We start from the raw sequence: 20,168 nt of genomic DNA, 5'->3' as shown, positions 1-20,168 counted from the left end.
GTGGCTGCTGGGGGAAAGTCTGTTCTCCTTCGGGATGGGGCACTGGCTTCTCCGAGGCTCACCGACCACATGTGCCAGTTAAAGCAGACAGTTCCTATGCGTCCTCTTTTCTGAGCCTCCCACTGCAGTGCTGATTTTTGTGCTTCCTTCTGGAAACCTTTCCTCTACCTAATGCCGGCTAAGAGGCCAGGCAGAGACGGGGCTCAGCCGGCACGTGTGGCCGTGAGGAGAAGCAAAGCGGAGGGGCAGGCTGCGTGGCCAGCTCTCAGAGGAGCAGTTGAAGCTGTGAGGCTGCTACAGTGAGAGCCTTGGCAGAGTCCTGCTCCCGGAAGTGCCCTGGAGGGGTGGAGGGTGTCTGCATCCAGGATGAGGAGGTCTCCAGAAGTGGTTGTCATGTGAGCTGGCTATGAGAAATTGTAGCGGATTCCTGAGCAGAGTGCCACCTGCCCGGGGTCTGAAGACAGGAGGGCAGGAGTGTTCCTGTGCATGGAGCCGGTGAAGAAGGCCCCCCGATGTCTGCTTTGCTGGTGGTCTGGGCTGTGCTCCTGCCCTCAGGGTTCACCAGCTACCTGGCCAGCGGAGGGACGTCATGGCGACATTGCACAGGTAGGAGCAGCTTGTCATTGGGGTTAGTACAAGTTGTTTGATAAGCAATTATTAGCCATCTTGCTGGGGGGGGCGGAACGGGGTGTGGAGGAGCTTGCAACCCACCTTCCAACCTCTGCACTCAACGCTGCCCTTCCAAATCTGGGAGATAATCACAAACGTGTCAAACATTCCTCCTCTGGAAGAGCCTCAGCTGCAGTCCAGGGACCCTGATGTGGAACTACACCCAGCATGACTCAGCCATTGACAATGTCCTCCGGCCCTCACCCTTCAGCGCTGACTCTGACATAGGGTCAAATGAAGCTGGCGGACATGCCAGATATTTTGGGTCTGCCATGAGAGCCCACGAGTCCTGTTTGCCCGGGAATTTGATCCGGCAAAGTGGCCTAATCCGCGCTCAGAGGCACAGCTAGGTTTGTTTCCTTCTCCCTCGAGGATCTTGTGCTGCCCCTCTGGACAGTTTGCTTTGCTTTAGCTTGGCTTCCAGTCACAACGGTTGGCAACCTCAATTCAATGGCACTTGGAGTTTTTGGTGAAAAAAAATCCCTATGCCGTAACCTATGGATGGAAATTTGTAAAAGCGGGCGGGGCATCTGACTGAGCCAGAATTAAGTGAACTGCTGGGTCTGCTTGTGGGCTTTTGGCTCTGCAATTTATTAAAGATGACCTGATTTCTCTGCTAACGAGCTGGCTTCGTCACCATGCCAAGTATTGTGATGAATAGCATGTGCCCTGCCATTCATCCAACAACCTCCACTAAAAATAAGGAAGGAAATCAGGCAGTCCGGGCCTGGAGTATTACAGCTGCCATTGGCAGGGGGCTGCAGAAGAGGTGGCCAATAGTTACATGGATTTAATCTGCCAGGATATACTGTTGTCTCTGTGGCCTGTATTGCTGTAGGGGGAATGTGCAAGGGTTGTAAGCATGGGACGGAGGCAACTGCCAGCCGCCTGGATTTGCTGGTGTAAAATGGGCGTGGAGCTATTGACGGTGACAAGGGCTTTGTTTGGGCCAGCTAGAACCATTTCAGAACCCAGCCCAAATGTCCTCTATCCTGAACTGTCGTCATAGCAACCGATCTGGGTGCTCATCTGGCCCTCTGAGCATCGCCATCATTAATGGGACTTGATCCTTGCAGTCCCTGCCTCCCGGGGTGTTTGGTCCCCATTTAGTAGGCAGGGAACCATGACACAGGGCGGATGATATCACTTAGCAAGGTCACCCGGGAAGCCCATGGCTAAGGTGAGAATGAAAGCTGGGTCTCCCAAGGCCCTAGCCCTTCACCCATCTTTCCAGTAGGGGCTAGTTCCAATTTCTCTCATCAGCAAATCTCCCCAGGGACTCTGTAGTCCCATGCTGCAAGGTGACAGCTGACAAAGACAGAGTTCCTGGTAGGGCCATGGCTGCTGGGAGTGGGCAGGCTGGATGGGGGCATGGAAGGGGGGGAAGAGTGGGCAATATATAGCACATGGTAGAGGAGGAGGAGTGGCCCTTGTGGGGCTGCCACCTTGTTCTCCTGCCTCCAGTGGCGTCCTCTGCTTGCAGAAACCCATGAATACAGCGTGGCAGGGACAAGATTGGCTGCCCATGTGCGGGAGGAGAGCTGCAGGGGAATACAGCTGGGGGGGATCAGGACTCAGGCAGGTGGGGAGGATTGTGTGGAGGGGTATGCAGGGTGGGACGGGGACTCTGGCTGGATGCTGCTGGGGGGCAGAGGGACGGAGTGTGGAGAGGGGGATCTGAACCAGCACTGTGATGGAGCCAAGATGGGGCCTGTGGCTGGGAGCTGGGGAAAGGAAAGACTGCTGAGTGGAACGGGGGCGCAGGGAGGCGAGTCGGTGATGGGGACTGGCCATGATGATGGAGGATGGGCAGTGGGGTGGGAGCAGGACTGGCAGTGCTTTGTGCTCAGGGTGGTCCCTAGCCCTCCTGGCAGGAGACCTGCCGTGGGGAGCCAGTGGGCAAAGGGAAGGCCGAGCATTTCTGCTGCACAGCAGCCACAGCTAATTAACTAGTGGGGCCGCTTAGCGATGTGTCCCCATGCAGCCAGGCCCCAGCAGTGCCCCTGCCCCTGAGCTGGGTGTGGGGCAGCAGGGCAGGTGCAGGTGATGATGTCTGCCTATCGCCGTCCCACAGCCGGGGACTGCCAGCAGCTCAGCCCGAAACCCCATCGCCGCCTTGCTTCATGTGCATGCTGGGTTTACAGTGTTGGGTGCAGCCAGGCTGACATTGGGGTGCTGGGGGTCTGGAGGGAGGGGCAGCAGCAGATTGTGTCTTGCTGCTACGTTAGGTGAGTGTAGCCCTGGCGAATGGTGGCTCTCACTCTTCGGACTCTGCACAGACCTGCAAGACACTGCTGGGCCCAAAAGTTTAGTGGCAACACCCTTGTAAACGCCACAGTGGATTCTGATCTGCCGTGCATTGTAGGTCCTATATGAGGCAGGGCTTGAGCCGTGTGCCCATGGCAGGCCCATGCCATTGAGCCCATATGCGCTGGATCAAGTTCACACACCGGGAAGAGGTTTGAATCCCTTTCTGGACAGGCTGTCCCTGGGCTCCTTTGCCGTGGCTCTGCTGGAGTTAGTCATCTCTGCAAGGGGAGAGTCAGGGCTCATGGTGAGCCCACAAGCCTGAGCCTGCTGCGTAATAACAGTGCAGAGTGTTTATCATCTTTAAGTACTTTGCAGGCACCGAACACCCCTCCCAACAGCCCCGGGAGGTACCTAAGTACGTGCTATTATCCTCACTTCACAGCTGGGGAAACTGAGGCAGAGATTGAGTGTTTTGCCCGAGGTCACAGAGACGTCGGTGTCAGAGCCAGGGTTAGGCTCCATTCCTGCTGCTCAGGACCAGGTGCACGCTCTTGCTTCATGATCATCTTGGAATTGGAGTCAGTTCTGTCCCTGCTGCTCTGGCAGCTAAAGCAAGGAGTGGCGGCTGCATTCACAGTGTGCTCTCTGAGCGGATTCGTGACACGCTTAACACAAAGTCTAAATGAAAACACTAAGAACGGAAAGGTAAGGAAAGCAGCCCTCAATACCCAGGCCCTGCCCAGACAGCGCCAGCGTCCTTGCAGGGAATGGGTAACACGACCCAATTCATATTGCAATATTGCTGGGTGGATGTTTCTAATTGAAGAGATTGCCCCCAAAATGACAGCTGGGAGTGGGAGCAAAGAACAAAGTGGGGTGGGGATAAAGGAGAGAGAACAGGGACAGAGTTGCAGTGGTGCTGGGGCAGGCTGGTAGCACTGTAATTCGGAGAGCATCTTCTGGTGAGCTTGCTGTGCCCCAGGTGCCGTTCTAGTGCTGCCCCTAGGATGCGGGGGAGCTGCTGGGGGATCCCATTCACAGAACCTTCTTCACAGCTCTACTTCTGCATATGGGACGGAGACCCCGAAGGGCGGGAGGGGCAGAGATGGGGAGGGGGTTGGGAGGAGACCATTTTTATGCCAATGTTATGTCACTCAGCTCTCAGGGGATTTGATGGCCCATGGAGGCAGGTGTGCATCTCAACTGGGGGAGGAGGCCTAGCAGCCCAAGGCCACACCCACTCACTGTAGCGCTGTGACCAGTGAGAACTTCAACACAGGGTGGTATCCCCCGCCTGCAGGACCTGCCCTGCAGCTGGGCTGGGGCCCATGCCTAGGCCAAGGGAAGGGCATGGGAGCTCTGAGGGGTGGCGCTCAGAAGAGTGAGCTGGAGTGACACCCGCGGGAGGCAAGGGACACTGCTTGGAGTGGCGGGAGCAGGGCAAGGAGCTGGCACCCCGAGGGCTGGGAGTGGTGCTGGCGGTACCCTTCCTGGAGGCCGGTTCTGCACCCAGCTTCTGTTGCATCTTGCATTTTTGGTCTGAAATGCCCCAACTGGGGGAGGAAAGAGGAGGAACAGTGCATAAAGGGTGAATCAGAGCGCAAAGGACATGGGGTTTCCTAGATATACCTCTAGAAACGCTTAGCCGGCTCTCTTCTTGGTCTGTCTCATGGTGGTTTGAGCTCCCGGTTGGGCAGCTCTGGGGCACTCAAGGCAGGCTGGGAACTGGGTTTCCTGGCCCGTGAATGTTTCTGCGATTTCAGGTTTTCTTGTTCTTTGTTAGGACGGAAGCATGAGCTGAGCCGAGCCAATAGTCCTGTGATTCAGGCACTCACCTGGGCTGTGTGGGACCCAGGTACAAGAGCCAGCGATCCCTGATTCAGACCAGGCCCTTGAACCTGGCTCCTCCATATCCAAGTGCCTGCCCCAGCCCCCTGGATGCTGGCTGGTCTAGGGAAGGTGACTGTCTTTCTCTGGCCCCAGATTCCTCCCTGGCCCTTACGCAAATTTAGTCCAGACTGTAGCATTCCTGCCAAACAATTGTTCTGAAAAAACTGGCATTTGACAAGGAGATGGAGGGTCGGGGGGAATGGGACTGCCTGGGCCAAAAGCCAGGGAAGGGATGGTGCGGGGAGGCTGAGATTGGATGAGGAGCCCAAGGAGGGAGTCTGGGACTGGGAGCCAGTGGTGGGGGAGAGGAAAGACTGATTGAGCCAAGAGTTGTGAGCGGGGAACTGGGACCAGCTGGACAAGGGGAATGGGATTGGGATGTGAAGCCTGAGAGTGGAGACTGGTCCTGGGTAGGCAAGGATAATGGGACTGAAAGAAGGAGCCAGTGGTGGGGAAGAGCCAGGACTGGGACAGGGACAGATTGGAGGGGACAGGGCAGAAGGGGAAAATGAGCAGAAGAGAACACTCCTCTCCGGAGCATGAAATAGAACCTCAGACGCCTATGAACTGGGATTGGTTGTGAAACCTACTGGCATCCAGATGTCAAAGTGCGTGTCTTGCCCCCTTTTATGCTGGTCAACACAGAGGATAACAACCTACTACTTCTCTCAGGTACTCTGTTAGCTCAAGCAGCAGAGCTCTGTGCCGTGGATCTAACGGTTCCAACCCTGCTGATTAATCAATATGATGCCACAAGATGGAATTTCTGTTTTTCAGTTTGCTTTGTTAAAAATCTAGGAAATTACCCACAAAACAACTATGTTAAAAGCACCTGATTAAGGTAGCTAGGGTCAACTTTAAGTTTGCCTTTGCAAACTTAATTTGGCCCTCTGGGGTATATGCATTATGAGACAGTTTTAAATTACATGATCACCTCCTATTTTTTCCACAGGACCCCTACCTCATTCAGGGCACAGGATGGAGTTGCTCTGGGGATAAGTCATGGCGGTGTAGTGAATGAAGCTTTTGTCTGTAGGCCCTGTCTCATTTGTTGCAGAGACTGAAAGGTGATTAGTGAACGAGGCAGGGGTTTGCAGGTAGAGAAAAGGAGGATCTCAAGTTCAGGCAGTTGAATGCTGCCCTGGAGAACTGGATTCTGTGTCTGCCTCTGCCACAGAATTCCTAGGTGTCTCAAATTGAGCCCCCCAAATTAGTGGAAACTTTTGACCTTAATCACTCTGTGCCTCAGTTTCTCAGCTGTAAACTGGGGATAATACCCCCCCCCCCCCGTCATTTCACAGGGCTGTTGTTATAATAAGCTATGAAGCACTTGGATACTATAGTGATGAGGGCCATAGAAAAGACCACGAGGAGATTAATAATTCTGCCTTTAGAAAATGGTTTGAATAGTTTGCAATAAATAAGTTCTGGGGTCACACCCTGAACAACAAGGAGAATACAAATATTGAATGGCTGCTCATTAAGTGAGCACCATCCATCCTGTGCACTGAATGAGGCAGGTGTCCTGTGGAAAAAAAGACTATGTGATTATGTCATTAAAGACCATATCATAATGCACACACACAAGGGGGCCACATTCAGGTTGCATGGACAACATTAATTATGGCATTTCCTATCTGTTGACTTCACAACCTTACTAATGTTCTTTTCATGCAATTATTTTGTGTGCAAAATATTTAATATTATAAAAATGAAACCTTTCAATAAGGTCATTTTAATCTTTCCAAATCAAAAGGTTTTGGAATTTCCATTCTAGGAAATTTTCCAAATTTAAACTTTTCCTCCCGATTTGGACCAAAAACCAATTTGGAAAGTTTTGAATTTCCCCTGGGATGGAAATTCTGTTTTCTGGGCAGCTGTAACACTTTGATTGTCGGTACCCTAAAGAGCTGACAATCTCGCTGTTACATGTTTGTGCTGTGCCTAGCACAATGAGGCCCTGAGCCAGGACTGAGGCCACGAGAGGTCATTGTAATACAAATAAGACAGCCTCTTTCAGTGACTTGTAGTTCTATTCTACTCACAAAAATGACCATGGCTGTATGCAGTGTAGGGGTAGCTGTGTCAGTCCTATGATCATAGAGACAAGGTGTGTGAGGTCATATCTTTTATTGGACCAACTTCTGCTGATGAGAGAGACAAAAATGTTCAGTAAAAAACATTACTTCACCCACCTTGTCTCACAAAAATGACCAGACTGGTTTGAGTGCAGGCAATATTTGCTGTCTGCATTGGCAAGCACAGCTCTAAATACAATAACACATTCAGCCAATCCCTTATGCACTGAAATGCACCTATTTTCTTGTAAGAGCATTCAGACTTTTTTTTCTTATCTGTGCAGTGCTTCCACCCTGGGGAGAATAGTGTTTCTTTTTGCCAAAGGTAAGAGGTAGCTCCCCAGATTCCAAGACATGAAAGCAGCCAGATTTCAAGATCTTTACACTGACAAACTGCTCTAAACCACCCCAGCTGCTGCTCTAATCATTAATGAGGTTTTGTGTAATCACCAGCTGTGTTTTAATAATTAACAGTGCCTGTAATGTGGGAGCTGAACCAAAACACAAATCCTTGTCTTTGGTTTTAATTGAAGATCAACTTGAAGGGATGGTGGCTCTCCATCATATTAAAATCTGACTGCAAGCTATGGAAAGCTTGGGTGCAAGAACAGCTCCCATTAATACAACTTATGAAACTCTTCATTCCAGATGCATAGCCCTGTGGGAAATGAACTTCAGATGATTCATCTGCACAAGGCAGCTGTGATTAGGGAAAGAATCTATGAGCTGCTACCAGCTGATGGCAATGTAAATCCATACAGAGCTGGGAACCCTCTAGTTCTAGGCCTCTAGTTCTTCAGAAGTACAGATGTCTCCCACGTAAGCCAAAGAAGCTCACCCTCTGCTGAGAGTTAGCTGGCCACAGGAGAACATCACAGCCCAGGCCCACTGCTGACAGAAATTCTGGGCCCCAGGACAGAATAGTCAATGGGTCTCCCACACGTGCACAAGTTGCGCCCGCACGGAAGTGGCCCGCCTGACATTTGGGCGGTGCTGCGTCTGTGCTGGCTGGTGCCCACCGAGCTGCCAGCTCCCCTGTTGGGCCTGCTCTTCTGGCACGGCCAGGGCTTCCACATGCCCGTCTGGTGGGGTTGCCCAATTGCGCAAACCCAAAGACCCTTGACCTGACCCCTATCCCACACCTTCCCTGAAACCATGCCCCTGTCTCACCCCTTCTCTGAGGCCCCGCCCCTGCTCACTCCATCTCCCCTCCCTCCGTCGCTCACTCCTCCCACCCTCACTCACTTTCACCAGGCTGGGGGTCGGGGTATGGGGTGCAGGTTCTGGGAGGGAGTTTGGGTGTGGGAAAGGGTGAGGGGTCGGGCTTTGGGAGGAGTTTTGGTGCGAGGTGCAGGCTCTGGGCTGAGGCAGGGGGTTGGTGCTGGCCAATGGAAGCTGCGGAGTTGGTGCTCGGGGTGGGGGCAGCGCGCAGAGACCCTGTCCCCAGGGACTGCAGGGACGTGCCGGCCACTTCCGGAAGCAGCACAGAGCAAGGGCAGGTAGGAAGCCTGCCTTCGCCCTGCTGTGCTGCTGGCGGTGGCTGGGGGCCCCCTGGGCCCTTTTAAATTGCCTGGGCCGCTGGGCAATTGTCCCCTTTCTCCCCCCCCACCCCGTCAGCGGGCCTGTCACAGTCTCCGACACATACAAAGTTGGTGCATGTATTCGGTTGGGATCTTCTGTATTGGCCTAGCTTTAGTCCTGTTGAAGTCAGCGGGCATTTTACTATTGACTTCAGTGGGAGTTAAGTTAGGTCAGTGGTTCTCAAACTGTGGGTTGGGACCCCATTTTAATGGGGTTGTCAGGGCTGACTTAGCCTGAGCCCCACTGTCTGGGGCCGAAGCCTGAGGGCTTTGGTTTCCCCTCCCCCCCCCACGCCCCCAGACAGCAGGGCTTTGGCCCCCTACCTGGGGTGGCAGTAATCAGGCAGGCTCAGGCCTCGGTCCCCCCTCCTGGGGTTGTGTAGAAGGGGGTTGCGGCGCAATGAAGTTTGAGAACCCCTGAGTTAGGTCATTGTTGAGCCCACCCTACTGTTAGGTCAGACTGTGCAGCGAAGTCAAAGCTGCCTCACTGCTAATGCAGCAAGCAGTGAAACGCTTTGGGCAACAAGCAGCAAAACATGAGATGCCATTGCAGGCTGGATTGCCAGTTATTAGATCCAAGCAAAGCATCAGGACCCTCCAGGATCTTGGCATTGGCCAAGGCTGAGCTGATAGGCCCCCGTTGCCAAGGCTCAGGAAAGATGTGGCGCTGCCCCACCCACCCATCCTTGTGGTGCTGGGCTCTGGAACGATACTCTGCAGGCTCGCACTGGTGTGGCTCCTAATCTGTTGTTCTAACACCTCCATTTTCTGCTCAGCTCATTTCTTGCCTGCAGAGGGGGTGGGGTGGCCAGGTGTCCGGTTTTCGACTGGAAAGTCTGGTTGAAAAGGGGACCTGACAGTGTCTGGTTAGATCTACTGACTGGACACCCAAAGTTCAGTTACTGTGGGTGGGGGAGGTGGTGAGGTGCTGGTCATCATCCACGCCAGCCCCTACTCAGCTGGGGACACCTCCTACCTGTGTTGGGTGGCTGCAGCTCCCAGCCCCGGCTCCACAGGCAAGTTCCTCCTCACCTGTGTAGGGGGGGGGGGAAGTGGGGCAAGAGCAGTGAGTGATGGGAAAGAAGAGTGAATGGGGGTGGGGCCTTGGAGGCAGAGGCTGGGCCTCGGGGGGAAGATGCAGGGCAGGGAAGGTTCCGGCACTCCTGCTAGAGAGTCTAGTTTTTAAATATTACAAATTTGGCAATCCTACTGCAGAATCATTTCACATGGCACCTCTTTTCTACTTGTTCTGCAAAGCTCCATGGGTTCCCCAAGGAAACAGAGCAAATCCAAATCTGTTGTAAGAGACTACAGATCCTGCTGAAGTCTCTGGGTCGTGTTCAGTAGTGGTGTAAGATACCATCAGCTGTGCATGGGTCACAAAATGCTATCCCCCGGGTGGTAGAGAATTCTGATTGGATAGTGTTTTACTTGTCCAAGTCTCAATGACTAAACAACTGCAAGGCAGTGGAGGATCCAGCCCTTAGCACCGATTCATAGTTACACAGATGTTAAGGTCAGAAGGGACCATCAGATCATCTAGTCTGACTGCCTGTGTAACACAGACCAGAGAGTATCACCCAGTGATTACTGCATGGAGCCCATAATGTTGGTTGAGCTGGAGTGTATTTCTGAGGGTGTGACTGCAGCAGGCATAGACAGCTAGCTGGCTCAGGGCCTGGAGCAGTGGAGAACAGGCTTCAGTACAGGCTAACCATAGGGTTACCATACGTCCGGATTTTCCCGGACATGTCCGGCTTTTGGGGGCTCAAATCCCCGTCCGGGGGGAAATCCCCAAAAGCCGGGCATGTCCGGGAAAATCGGGAGGGAGGGAGGGCTCGGCCGGGGCCTCTTTGGCCGGGGCCGGGCCGGGGTCGCGGCGCGGGGCCGGGCGGGGAGCAGGGGGCGCGGTGCCGGGAGCCGGTCCGGGCCCGAGGGGCTGGGCCACTGGGGGGTGCGCTGGGCCGGGCCGCTGGGGGGTCCGCGGGGCCGCGCCGGGCCGCGGAGCCGGGCCGGGAGCCGGGCTGGGGTCGCGGGGCCGGGGGGTGCACCGGGCCGCGGAGCCGCGGGGGTGCGCCGGGCCGGGGAGCCGCGGGGATGCGCCGGGCCGGGGTCGCGGAGCCGAGGGGGTGCGCCGGGCCGGGGGGCCGGGGTCGCGGAGCCGCGGGGGTGCGCCGGGCCGGGGGGCCGGGCCGGGATCGCGGGGCCGGGGGGTGCGCCGGGCCGGGGGGCCGCAGGGGTGCGCCGGGCCGCGGGGGTGCGCCGGGCCGGGCCGGGGCCGCGGAGCCGCGGGGGTGCGCCGGGCCGCAGGGGTGCGCCGGGCCGGGGCCGCGGAGCCGCGGGGGTGCGCCGGGCCGCGGAGCCGCGGGGTGCGGAGGGCTGGGGGGTGCGCCGGGCCGGGAGCCGCGGGGGTGCGCCGGGCCGGGAGCCGGTCCGGGGCCAGGGGGTGCGCCGGGCCGCCGGGGGCCGGCCGGCAGTGCTGGGCGGGCCGGGGGTGGTCGGCCGGGGCTGGCACCCCAGGGCCCGAGCCGACCCAGGCTGGAGCCGCTGGGGGGGGCCAGCCTGGGCCGCACCTCTTCCCCCCATCTCCCCCCCCCCTTACCTGCTTCAGGCTTCCCGCGAATTAAATGTTCGCGGGAAGCAGGGGAGGGGGCGGAGACTTTGGGGAGGGGGCGGGGGTGGGGCTGGGGGCGGGGCCGGGGCCCTGTGGAGTGTCCTCCATTTGGAGGCACAAAATATGGTAACCCTAGCTAACCACCAAGTAATTAGCCAGGGGTCTGAGCAGGTTCATACAGCCCACGCTGAAGAGTGCTCTCTGCACTGCTAGCCATATGTGAGCTAGCTCAGGTAGATCTACTCCAGCTGCATACCGTGTGACTGCAACACAGGCCTACCCATAGAGAGACAGCCATTGTTCTCTGGAAGAAAAGTGTACCTAACTGTGTGACCCTCCCAGACCAGAGGCTATGGGGAAGGGCTGGAATTTGATGATAGCTAGGTAGAGCTGAGTAAATTCAGGGAGTGGACGGGGAGAGACTTTCCCACAATCATTGATTTGAATTCAAACACAAATTCAATTTCAGCCTTGTTCATGACCCTTCGCAGCTGGCTTGCCATGAACATTTAAGCAGCCAAGGCTTAGCAGAAATAGCAGCTAAAAGCAAATGTTAAGCTTGAATGCACGCATTTTGGCTAAAAGGGAATTTTGAATTGTAATTTGTTTGAATTGTACATTTGATGTCTCATTACATAAATTAGGGGGCAGAAATAATAGCCTGTGACTTACGATATTAACCATCGTGGAGCCATATTCCAAATTCAAATGCAGATTATTTCCAACTGAGTGTTCATGAGCTCTTCATATAAGGAAAATAGCCAGGAAGAAATGAGCAAGGAGTTTGGTGTAATGCATGCAATCAAAAACCCTGTGATTTGTTTGCTAACCTTTTACCAGCAGAAGAAGAGGTGACATTCAACAAATAATGTGTTCACTCATAACCCAACTAAATATTGGGTGCTCCACTAGGAACCTGGGAACTTCTCTGTTTAATTGGATTATGGAACGCAGGACAAATTTGTAAGAAAAATGTGAATTTCATTCCCTAAAATGTAACCGGTTCAAAGGGAGGCTACAGCACGGAGCCGACAAACCCCAAAGCAACAAGAATGGCTGCGTCCCAGAATGGTGAGAAATTGAGCCTGGAATGGTATCCAGGATCATTTCCTTGGTGCCACAGAGTGCTGCCAGCCAGCCCAGCTGCTCCACAGATGAGGTTTAGGTTTCCCGAGTGCCTGGGGCCTTTTATTTCACTCTGATCTCATGGTGCTGGCCCACTGGAAATGCATGGAGACTCACACGGAGTAGCGTCATACTCAACTGCGTTTAGTGAGCCTGCTCTCTGAGCAGCAAGGTGCTACTCCCCAGGAGTAAGGGGATCAGAATCTGCCCCATTGCAGGTAGAAAATATTCACCTGCTACAGACACCTGGAGAATCTCACATTGAATTCTGGGTGTTCCCGAAGCAGGTTCTAGTAAGCTCTTTGGGGTGGGACGGTCTCTTTGTTCTGAGTTTGTACAGTGCCTAGCACAATGGGGTCCTTGGCCATGATGCGGGCTCCATGGCATTACAGTAATACAAATAATAATAATATCTTCTCCTACAAGCAGGAGCCAGTAGATACCAAAGCCAGGCAAGCTAGCTGTCTAGCACAGTTCTGCTGAAAGGTATCGTCACCTTAAAAGCATGGGTGTAGCTGAGGGTGGGAGGAACATCAATGCACCAGATTCTGTGCAACGAACAGATCTTTACTCAAGTGCACAACCAGTGCAAACACTCTGGTCTGATCTGCCTTTGTTATACAAAGAATGTTGTCAGGGACACCGACAGCAATTAAGAAAAATTGGACCGATGTGATGCGGATGCCGGTTAATAGGTGAAGCACCCGGGCAAAGTTTGCTCCTTCGCAGTTGCTCCACAGCACGATATTTGTGAAGAGATCAGACGGCGGGTGCTCTTAACTGGCTACAATTCAGCATTGCTGGCATGGGTTTGAAGCGCTGCAGACAGGTTGTGAGTGGCCAGGCTGATGTCTGTACTTCCCAGCTGTACCCAATCAAAGGCTGTCTGCTCGCTGAGTTTTTCTGGGCGGGGGGGAATACCCTGAGGCCACATGTGCGTTGCTTTCTTCTCCGAGTAGATGTCAGTTCTTTAACAACGATGTCCTATGGCCGGGTGGGTGGGTGGATGCATGATTAGGGATGAGCCAAAAAACCTGGACCCTCCAAAGCAAGCTGTTTCAAATTCCAGGGCCATTTGGATTTTGAGCCGCAGATACAACCCTGCCCCTACGACTTCGGTCTCAGTTCATATGCAGAAATGTTCAGAGCCCTTTGTGGGATTCTGGGTCTCTGAAACTTCATGAGAGCGGTACAGCTCCCAGGACTTCCCCCTTTTGACTGAATCCCTGTGGGAATGGCTCCCGAGGCTTTCATGACCTTGATTCTGCACCCAAACCCCAATGCTGCTTGAGCCTCCAGCCTAAATTGTAGCGTAAATCCAGACCTGAACTTCCCCAGATGCAGATGCAGGCTCTGGTTAAGGATGATTTCTAGCCTAAAACTATATCGGGATCCGCACCCGCATCGCCTCTGTCCATCTCTCTGCCTGCCAGACACGCAGTGGGTGAGGTAGTGTTGTACAAAGCATTTACCAGCAGGAGTTTGGGCTGGCGCAGTCGTCCCCAAGGTGTTCTGTGCTTCCAGGAGTCATGTAAAGCCAGGCACCTCAGTACCATACGTGGAAGACTATGTTATACTAGGTGTGTGTTGCCCCCTAGTGGCAGCGAGGATATGTGACCCATTGAAGGGAGATGGCTTTTGGCTCGCGTGACAGTGACCAGTAGTTTTGGAAGAGAAGGGCCAGGATTCTAGATCTGGCTCCCCGCCACCCCAAGGCATGCTTAATTGGCTTAGTCATTGATTGGTCTAGTCATTGGGCATGTTGCCTGCAGCACACAGATTCAATGCAACGCCACCGAGCAATCCGTAAAGTAGCCGTTATAATGCCAGGATTGCAAGGGCCAATCTCCTGGGCCATAGCAGGGCTGGCAATCAAGTACTATGTCTCAGCGGGAAGCTGGCCTGATGGGTTGAGAGCTACTGGCTCTTTAACCTGTCCCTGGCACAGGACTGAGCAGCGACTGCCCTGCAATTCAGAGCAGGGTCATTTTTTCCCTGGGGTGGGGAGGGGAAGGAAATGCCCTCTCCCCTGAAGAGTGGGAGTAGGGGGCTGAAGAAGGAAAGAAATGTTTTTTTAAGCAGTTGTCTGAAGCATCTCGCAGGTTTGGGCTGTCGGAGTGAGTCCCGTGGAAGATGGGCAGAGTGCAGGGGCAGTACTCAAAGGCACATGACAAATACAGTTTGTCAGCTGTCCATGTACGTGGATATCACCAATCAGAGGTGAAGCTGAGCTTGACTTTCCCTCTTGGAGATTCTGAATGGTGTGGGCAGCATTAGTTTACGGCCAGGGATCCATGGGAAAGACATGCTAGATCAGAGCTTCCCTGACCACTCTGATGCAGGTCCCACAGTGGAGGGAAGGGAGAAGCCACTTTCCATCAACACCCCTCTCCATGGTGGACTCTCTACCAGCAGGGCATCTGTGCCAGCAGAGACTGAAGTGGGTCATGGGCTGATCCTTGGCCCCAGTGCGTAGGGGGGAGATAATTATCTGAAATGTATTAGCAGTGATTTTTCTATCCCTCCAAGCACAGCTGAACTCCGGGTTCCAAGCCGGGATGGCTTTACAGGCAGAGGGATACAGATATTGTTTCCCATGCAGAGTGAACTGGCGCCGCTTCATTGACCAGTCCCAGGAGTTAAAAAGAATTCTTAATCCTTTGTGGTGAGGTAGGAAACTCCTCCTCCCAATGTATTTTTTTGAGGGGAGGGGTTATCTCCTAAGTATCAGGGATGGCCATGGCTGGAGATGGGACACTAGCAGGGGGGGCCAGGGCTCTGAGATGGCACTGGGCATTCTCTCTCTGATGCGTGGCTGGCTGGGACTTGCTCACATGCTCAGGGTCTAACTGATTGCCATGTGGGGTCGAGAAGGAATTTTCCCCCAGGTCAGATTGGCAGTGACTTCGGGGGGTTTCACCTTCCTTTGCAGTGTGTGGGTGCGGGTCACTTGTCAGGATTATCTGGATATCTCTCACTGAATCATTCCTGCCAGTGCAAGGGTCTCAGGCATTGGTGCACCCAGTCTCTCTGTTCTCTGCCTGTGGCACACAATAGTTTAGTCTCCTTTGGACTGTAATCTTTTGGGCTAATTCAGGTTGTTGGGTTTGGTGTGCAGGTGGCTGAACCATGCCCAAAGTTTGGGGGCCCCTCTCAGAATGTTGGAGCAGCAGCTTTGGTAAGATGGTGCTGGAAGTGTCCCCCGGAACCCCCTAGCTCAATTGAAACTCTGTTTTTTTTTGGCCAGGTCTGCAATCCCTTGTGCCCTTTCCCCACTTCAAGCACTGTGGCTGGGTGGTGATGGGGGCTTGTGCTTTACAGGTCAGATTATGATCTGCTGGCCCCTTCCGTCCTTGAACTCTGTGATCTCTTCAGAATACAGGGCATCAAACAAATCCCTGTCCAGGGCTGTAGAAGTGAGTGGGTGTCACCGCTCATAAGGAATCCAGCCATCTCAAACCAGTGATGCTACAGCGCTGACACCATGCAGCAGCGTGGGGTGAGCGTGAGCCATCTGTGCATGTCGTGATGAGTGCTTGGCTAGGGTCCTTTCTGAGCCCCCGCAATGTGGGAGGCACCTCCCAAAAGCAACCGCAGGCACATCTGCCCAGAGGAGCGCACAGCCTACATCCAAAATGACACAGCAAATTGAGGGTTGAAGTGGAGCAGGGGGAGGGGAAGCAGGTGGGTGGAACTGACTGGTCAGTCCGGGGCATGGCTCTGGTATGGCATGTGCACATGGCGTGGCAGCTGTGCTATTGGGCATTTTGTATGTTACCTCCCCTCCCCCTGCATCTGATCCATCATCCTCCCCTTTCCCTCCCTCCCATTTGTTGGTGATTCCAGCTGGGTGGTTTTAGTTACTTATTTAGCTGAATCGATCTTCTGGTCACAAAAAGCATTTTTCAGGGCTCCCAAACTATTTGTGAATTTGGGCCAAATTCAACAAATGGTTTTTGGCTGAGGGGAAAAAAATGAACTTTCTTTTTGAAAAAGTTGACAGGTTTCACGTTGGCCATTTAGAAACAGCTTGTTTGGCCTTTTCATTTGAAACAGGTATTTTGAATTCAAATTTGGTCAATTAAAACACTCCCCCCCTGCCCCCCCCCCACAAAGGGTGAAAAACACCTGAAAACAGCCAATTTGAAATGAAAAACTCAAAAATCATTTTGAATCAACCCAAAATATTTCAGTTGATTCAACATGAATTTTTATTAGAATAAAAAAAAATGGTTTGGAATTAACCAGTTTTTGTTTCTGGTTCGGTACCCAAATGGAAAAATCCATTATTAGCTCAGCCCTACTGATAATCTTCATGCCATTGGTAAGGGTGGTGAGCAACCTTAGTGACGTGGCTCTGTGATTTCTCTGGCACAGACCTGCGCCCCCTGGATATTCTCTCGGAAGTGGTTCCGACTAGTGGTGTGAGAAGTGGGATTCGGATGCTCCAAGTGCAGGGGGCACGTGGGTTTCAGTTCTCTGCATCAGCACGCCATGCCTTGAGCTTCCCGGCTTCCCAGATTTTCCTCTACTGTGACCTCTTCCCAGAGGAATTCTCCATCATCATCACCCTGAGGGTCCTCAGCGTCCCACCAAAGGTAAACACCAACCATGCCATGGAGAAGGGCCTGCACCAGGGCCCTGGGTGTGGATGCCCCTCCCCTTTGGTGAATGGTTAGGACCCAAGCCCATATCCAGACCAGAGTTGCACTCCAGTGTCTCAACCACAAGCTCATCATTCCTGCCTGTGAGCTCCCAGTTCTCCAGTGCAGTCAATGAGAAAAAAGGTTTGAATGTATAGTCGTCCATGGACAGCCTCCACGCCCCAAATGCTGACCTCAGAACTAACCCTTTCCCTGCTCTTTCAGAAAAATGAGTACATCTTCACTGTGATGAAGGAGGAGAGCAACACGGTGCTGGTTGGGCTCAGGTACTCGCTGAACAAACTCCACTTCCTCTTCTGGAGCAGAGAGCTCTCCAATGGCTGGCAGACCCAGGTCACCTTCCAAGGCATCTCCTTAACTGACAATCAGTGGCACACGCTTGTCTTGGCCGTGTCTGGGCAATTCTTCTCCCTGACTGTGGACTGCAGTATCCCCATTGACGTGTATGTATAGTAAGTGCAATTCAGGGGGACCTCCTGGGTGTAGGGCTGGCTGGGGGGAGGTGAAAGCTTTTCAGATGTGGGTGCTCTGCAGGCTTTGCTGTTGCTCTGTCTACTCCTGCCAGCTCACCCTGGCACACGTAACAAAGCAGAGAACCTGGATGCTTCCCAATGCTGCACAAAGGACAGAACTCTATGTCCTGTCCCTGGCCCTCAGGCAGGGAGTCCTGGAAAGCAGCATCTTGCTCCAGCTCTCACCAGCCTGGCATTCTCAGAGGATACCCAGCAATGTCAGTAAGTTTTTGGAGGACTCAGCTCTCTTTCCCAAGTTTGGAGCCAGGCTCCTTGGTACTGGGGGTGACCTGCCTGCCCCAAGAGGAATTCCACAAAGGTCTCCTCAGGGGCGGGAGCACTGAGACAATCCAGGTATCCTCTTTTCTGTGCCATTCTGCCATGGAGTTACAAAGAACAGAGCTGGCTGGAGTCCCATCATGCTGGGCTAGAGGCCGTCAGTCACTCTGGACGGGTGCCATGAGGTGGGCAGGGCAGCAGGAGGGTGCACTGGGGCAGCATTGGCAGGGTAAGCCGGGTGGGGGTGGAGGAGATGTTTTGGGAATGGGGAGGTAGGGAATGGAGAAAGGAAGGTGTCTCCTTGCTTTTATCTCATTCCCCCACAATGCTCCACTTCTCTATTGTTGTTTGTCTTGTCTGTGTTTCAGGCCCAAGGATCTGGTGCTCTGAGCTGTGTTGGGGCTGGCTGGAAAAATGTCACCAAAAAGCCAGTCAAAAACAGGGTTTCACTGAAAAATTACTTTTTTTTTTTTACCTGAAATGCCTGTTTTCAAGGACTTCTTTGGGGAAAAAAATCTAAATGTTCATTTGGAAATAGTGGGGAAAGTCCCCCCCTCCGAAAAAAAGGGAGGGGGAGTAAAAGTGTGGGAAAAAGGGGAGCCCTCCTAAAACTGAAATATTTTTGGAATAAAAATGATTTTTTTCTAAATAAAATGAAAATTTTCCATTTTCATTTTGCAATTTTTCATATTAAAATGAAAACCTGAAATCAAGTGAAACATTGGACAAAACACAAACTGTTCATTTTCTTTCCAATATTTTTGCAACCCCTACAAAATGTGTATTGCCCAGCTCCAGAGTTTGTTCAGTGCCCAGGGCAAGATGGATCAGCTGGGGAGAAGGGCCTTTGGGTGCTATTGCAGTATAAATGCTACATAATAATCACCAAACTGGCTGCTCGCAGTCCATAGGCTGCTTGGCTCTGCTGTCTGGTGACTTTAGTGTGAGAAGGGTCCACCATTGGCTCCCCCTTTGAGGAGGGGCATTATTGGGGGGGAGGGGCTCACTTGTAGCTTGGCTGGCTCAGGAGGAAGGTACTGACCCCAGGTGGAAGGTCTGGGGGAGCGGGTGCCTTCCCTGGAGGGAAGGGAATAATCTGAGGCATCCACAGTGTTACAAATGGGGAGGGAGGATTTGGTAAGCAGATATGAAGGGCAGCAGAAACAGTCTCAGCTTAAGTGATCTCGCTGAAGACCTGGGTAGGGGACTTGTCATCTGAAAAGCCGCCGGATGTTCTGTCCAGGTCAGAGTCAACGCAGCCTGTGAGACCCGGTTCTTCCCTAAAATCCAAAGGCAGCATGTTTGTAACCGAGAAAAGGAAAGACTTTAGTGCCCATCACAGAATTACCTTCTGGAACTCTCTGCCACATGAAATCATCATCATCATCTTTTAGTAGGAGTCCAAATATGAATAGCCATCCTAGCCACTGTCCGAGGCAGGACCCCAGGCTAGATGAGCATTGGTCTGAACTAGTCTGGCAATGCCTGTGTTTCCATTTGTCTTCCTAGCACCTGAGCACTGTAATTACACGAATCTCCTTAGGCCAGGCAGGCCCAGGGTTGGTCTCTCCAGTCACCGGTGGATGCCATGAAGTTAGCTGCTCTGTGCTCATGTGCCTCTTATTGTAATCCCTCCAGGGTGGTGGATACACCCTTCCCCGCATCCTTGTCCGTGAAGGGATCCAGGTTTTATATTGGGAGCAGGAGGAGAAGGAAAGGGCTATTCACGGTAAGTGTCACTCGTGGCGTGGGATTGGCTTGGTGTGCTCTGAGAACACGATTATCAGACACAGGGCAGGCTCTGGTTTACCTGGGCTCCAGCGAGATAAGTTAGCAGTGGCAGTGCAGGTTTGCCACCATCTCTGGGCCAGAAGCATCATGGGTTTGAGACACACTCTCCTCTCAGGAAGACTGGCCCCAGGTAGCACAGAGTGCCGGGCTGTCCTTTGGGAAAGATGGCTGCACATTTCTAAGCCGAGCTCCCAAAGGCAGGGGGAGGGGACCCCGGTTTAAAACTCCTCCATCTGAAAAAGGCTTAGGAGCTCCCTGGTACGCTGGCCTCTATTGACTCTTTCCCTTAAACAGCATCTAATGGCCACGGCAGTTCCTGAGCACATATTGGCTCCCAGCCACATTGGCCTCCGGTCACTGTCCTGATAGTATCTACACTGGGTTTCATTCCAGCTCTTTATTCACAAGCCCAGGCATCCGTCCAGTAACCACAGCCCCCGCCTGCACAATACACCGTAAAGAGATGTCGGGATCACTGCACAGCGGCCAGTCCTGGGAAACCCTTTAGTTATTTGCAGAGTCTTTGGATTCCCCTGAGGGTGCAAGGCCTTATCACAAATTCTCTGGATGGCTCTGCTAATGTGAGCAAACCCTGTAGGATTGGAGCCAGGACGGACAGTGCTGATCTGCACTGTTGTGGCTTCTCCATTCACCATTGTGGCAATTACAGAATTTTGATAGAGATTCACATGGCTGCTTCTGTTCCCTGCTGATTT

The 20,168-nt window shown here is 53.2% G+C and overlaps 1 protein-coding gene across 1 annotated transcript in view; it reads left to right on the top strand.

Annotated features, from left to right (window-relative positions):
* The first annotated feature begins 379 nt into the window (after positions 1–379).
* Positions 380–20,168, top strand: part of TSPEAR (thrombospondin type laminin G domain and EAR repeats) — an 80,647-nt gene continuing 60,858 nt past the window's right edge. The window contains exons 1-4 of the mRNA XM_054040270.1: positions 380–606; positions 16,584–16,804; positions 17,075–17,313; positions 19,300–19,390. Of these exons, the coding sequence (XP_053896245.1) occupies positions 513–606; positions 16,584–16,804; positions 17,075–17,313; positions 19,300–19,390 (645 nt within the window). The 5' untranslated portion in view covers positions 380–512. The remainder of the gene's footprint in view (positions 607–16,583; positions 16,805–17,074; positions 17,314–19,299; positions 19,391–20,168) is intronic.

The sequence above is a fragment of the Malaclemys terrapin genome, chromosome 9 (assembly GCF_027887155.1).
Source record: "Malaclemys terrapin pileata isolate rMalTer1 chromosome 9, rMalTer1.hap1, whole genome shotgun sequence".
Lineage (NCBI taxonomy): Eukaryota > Metazoa > Chordata > Testudines > Emydidae > Malaclemys > Malaclemys terrapin.
The sequence above is the reverse complement of the archived record's forward strand: the minus strand, read 5'-3'. Positions and strand labels throughout refer to the sequence as shown.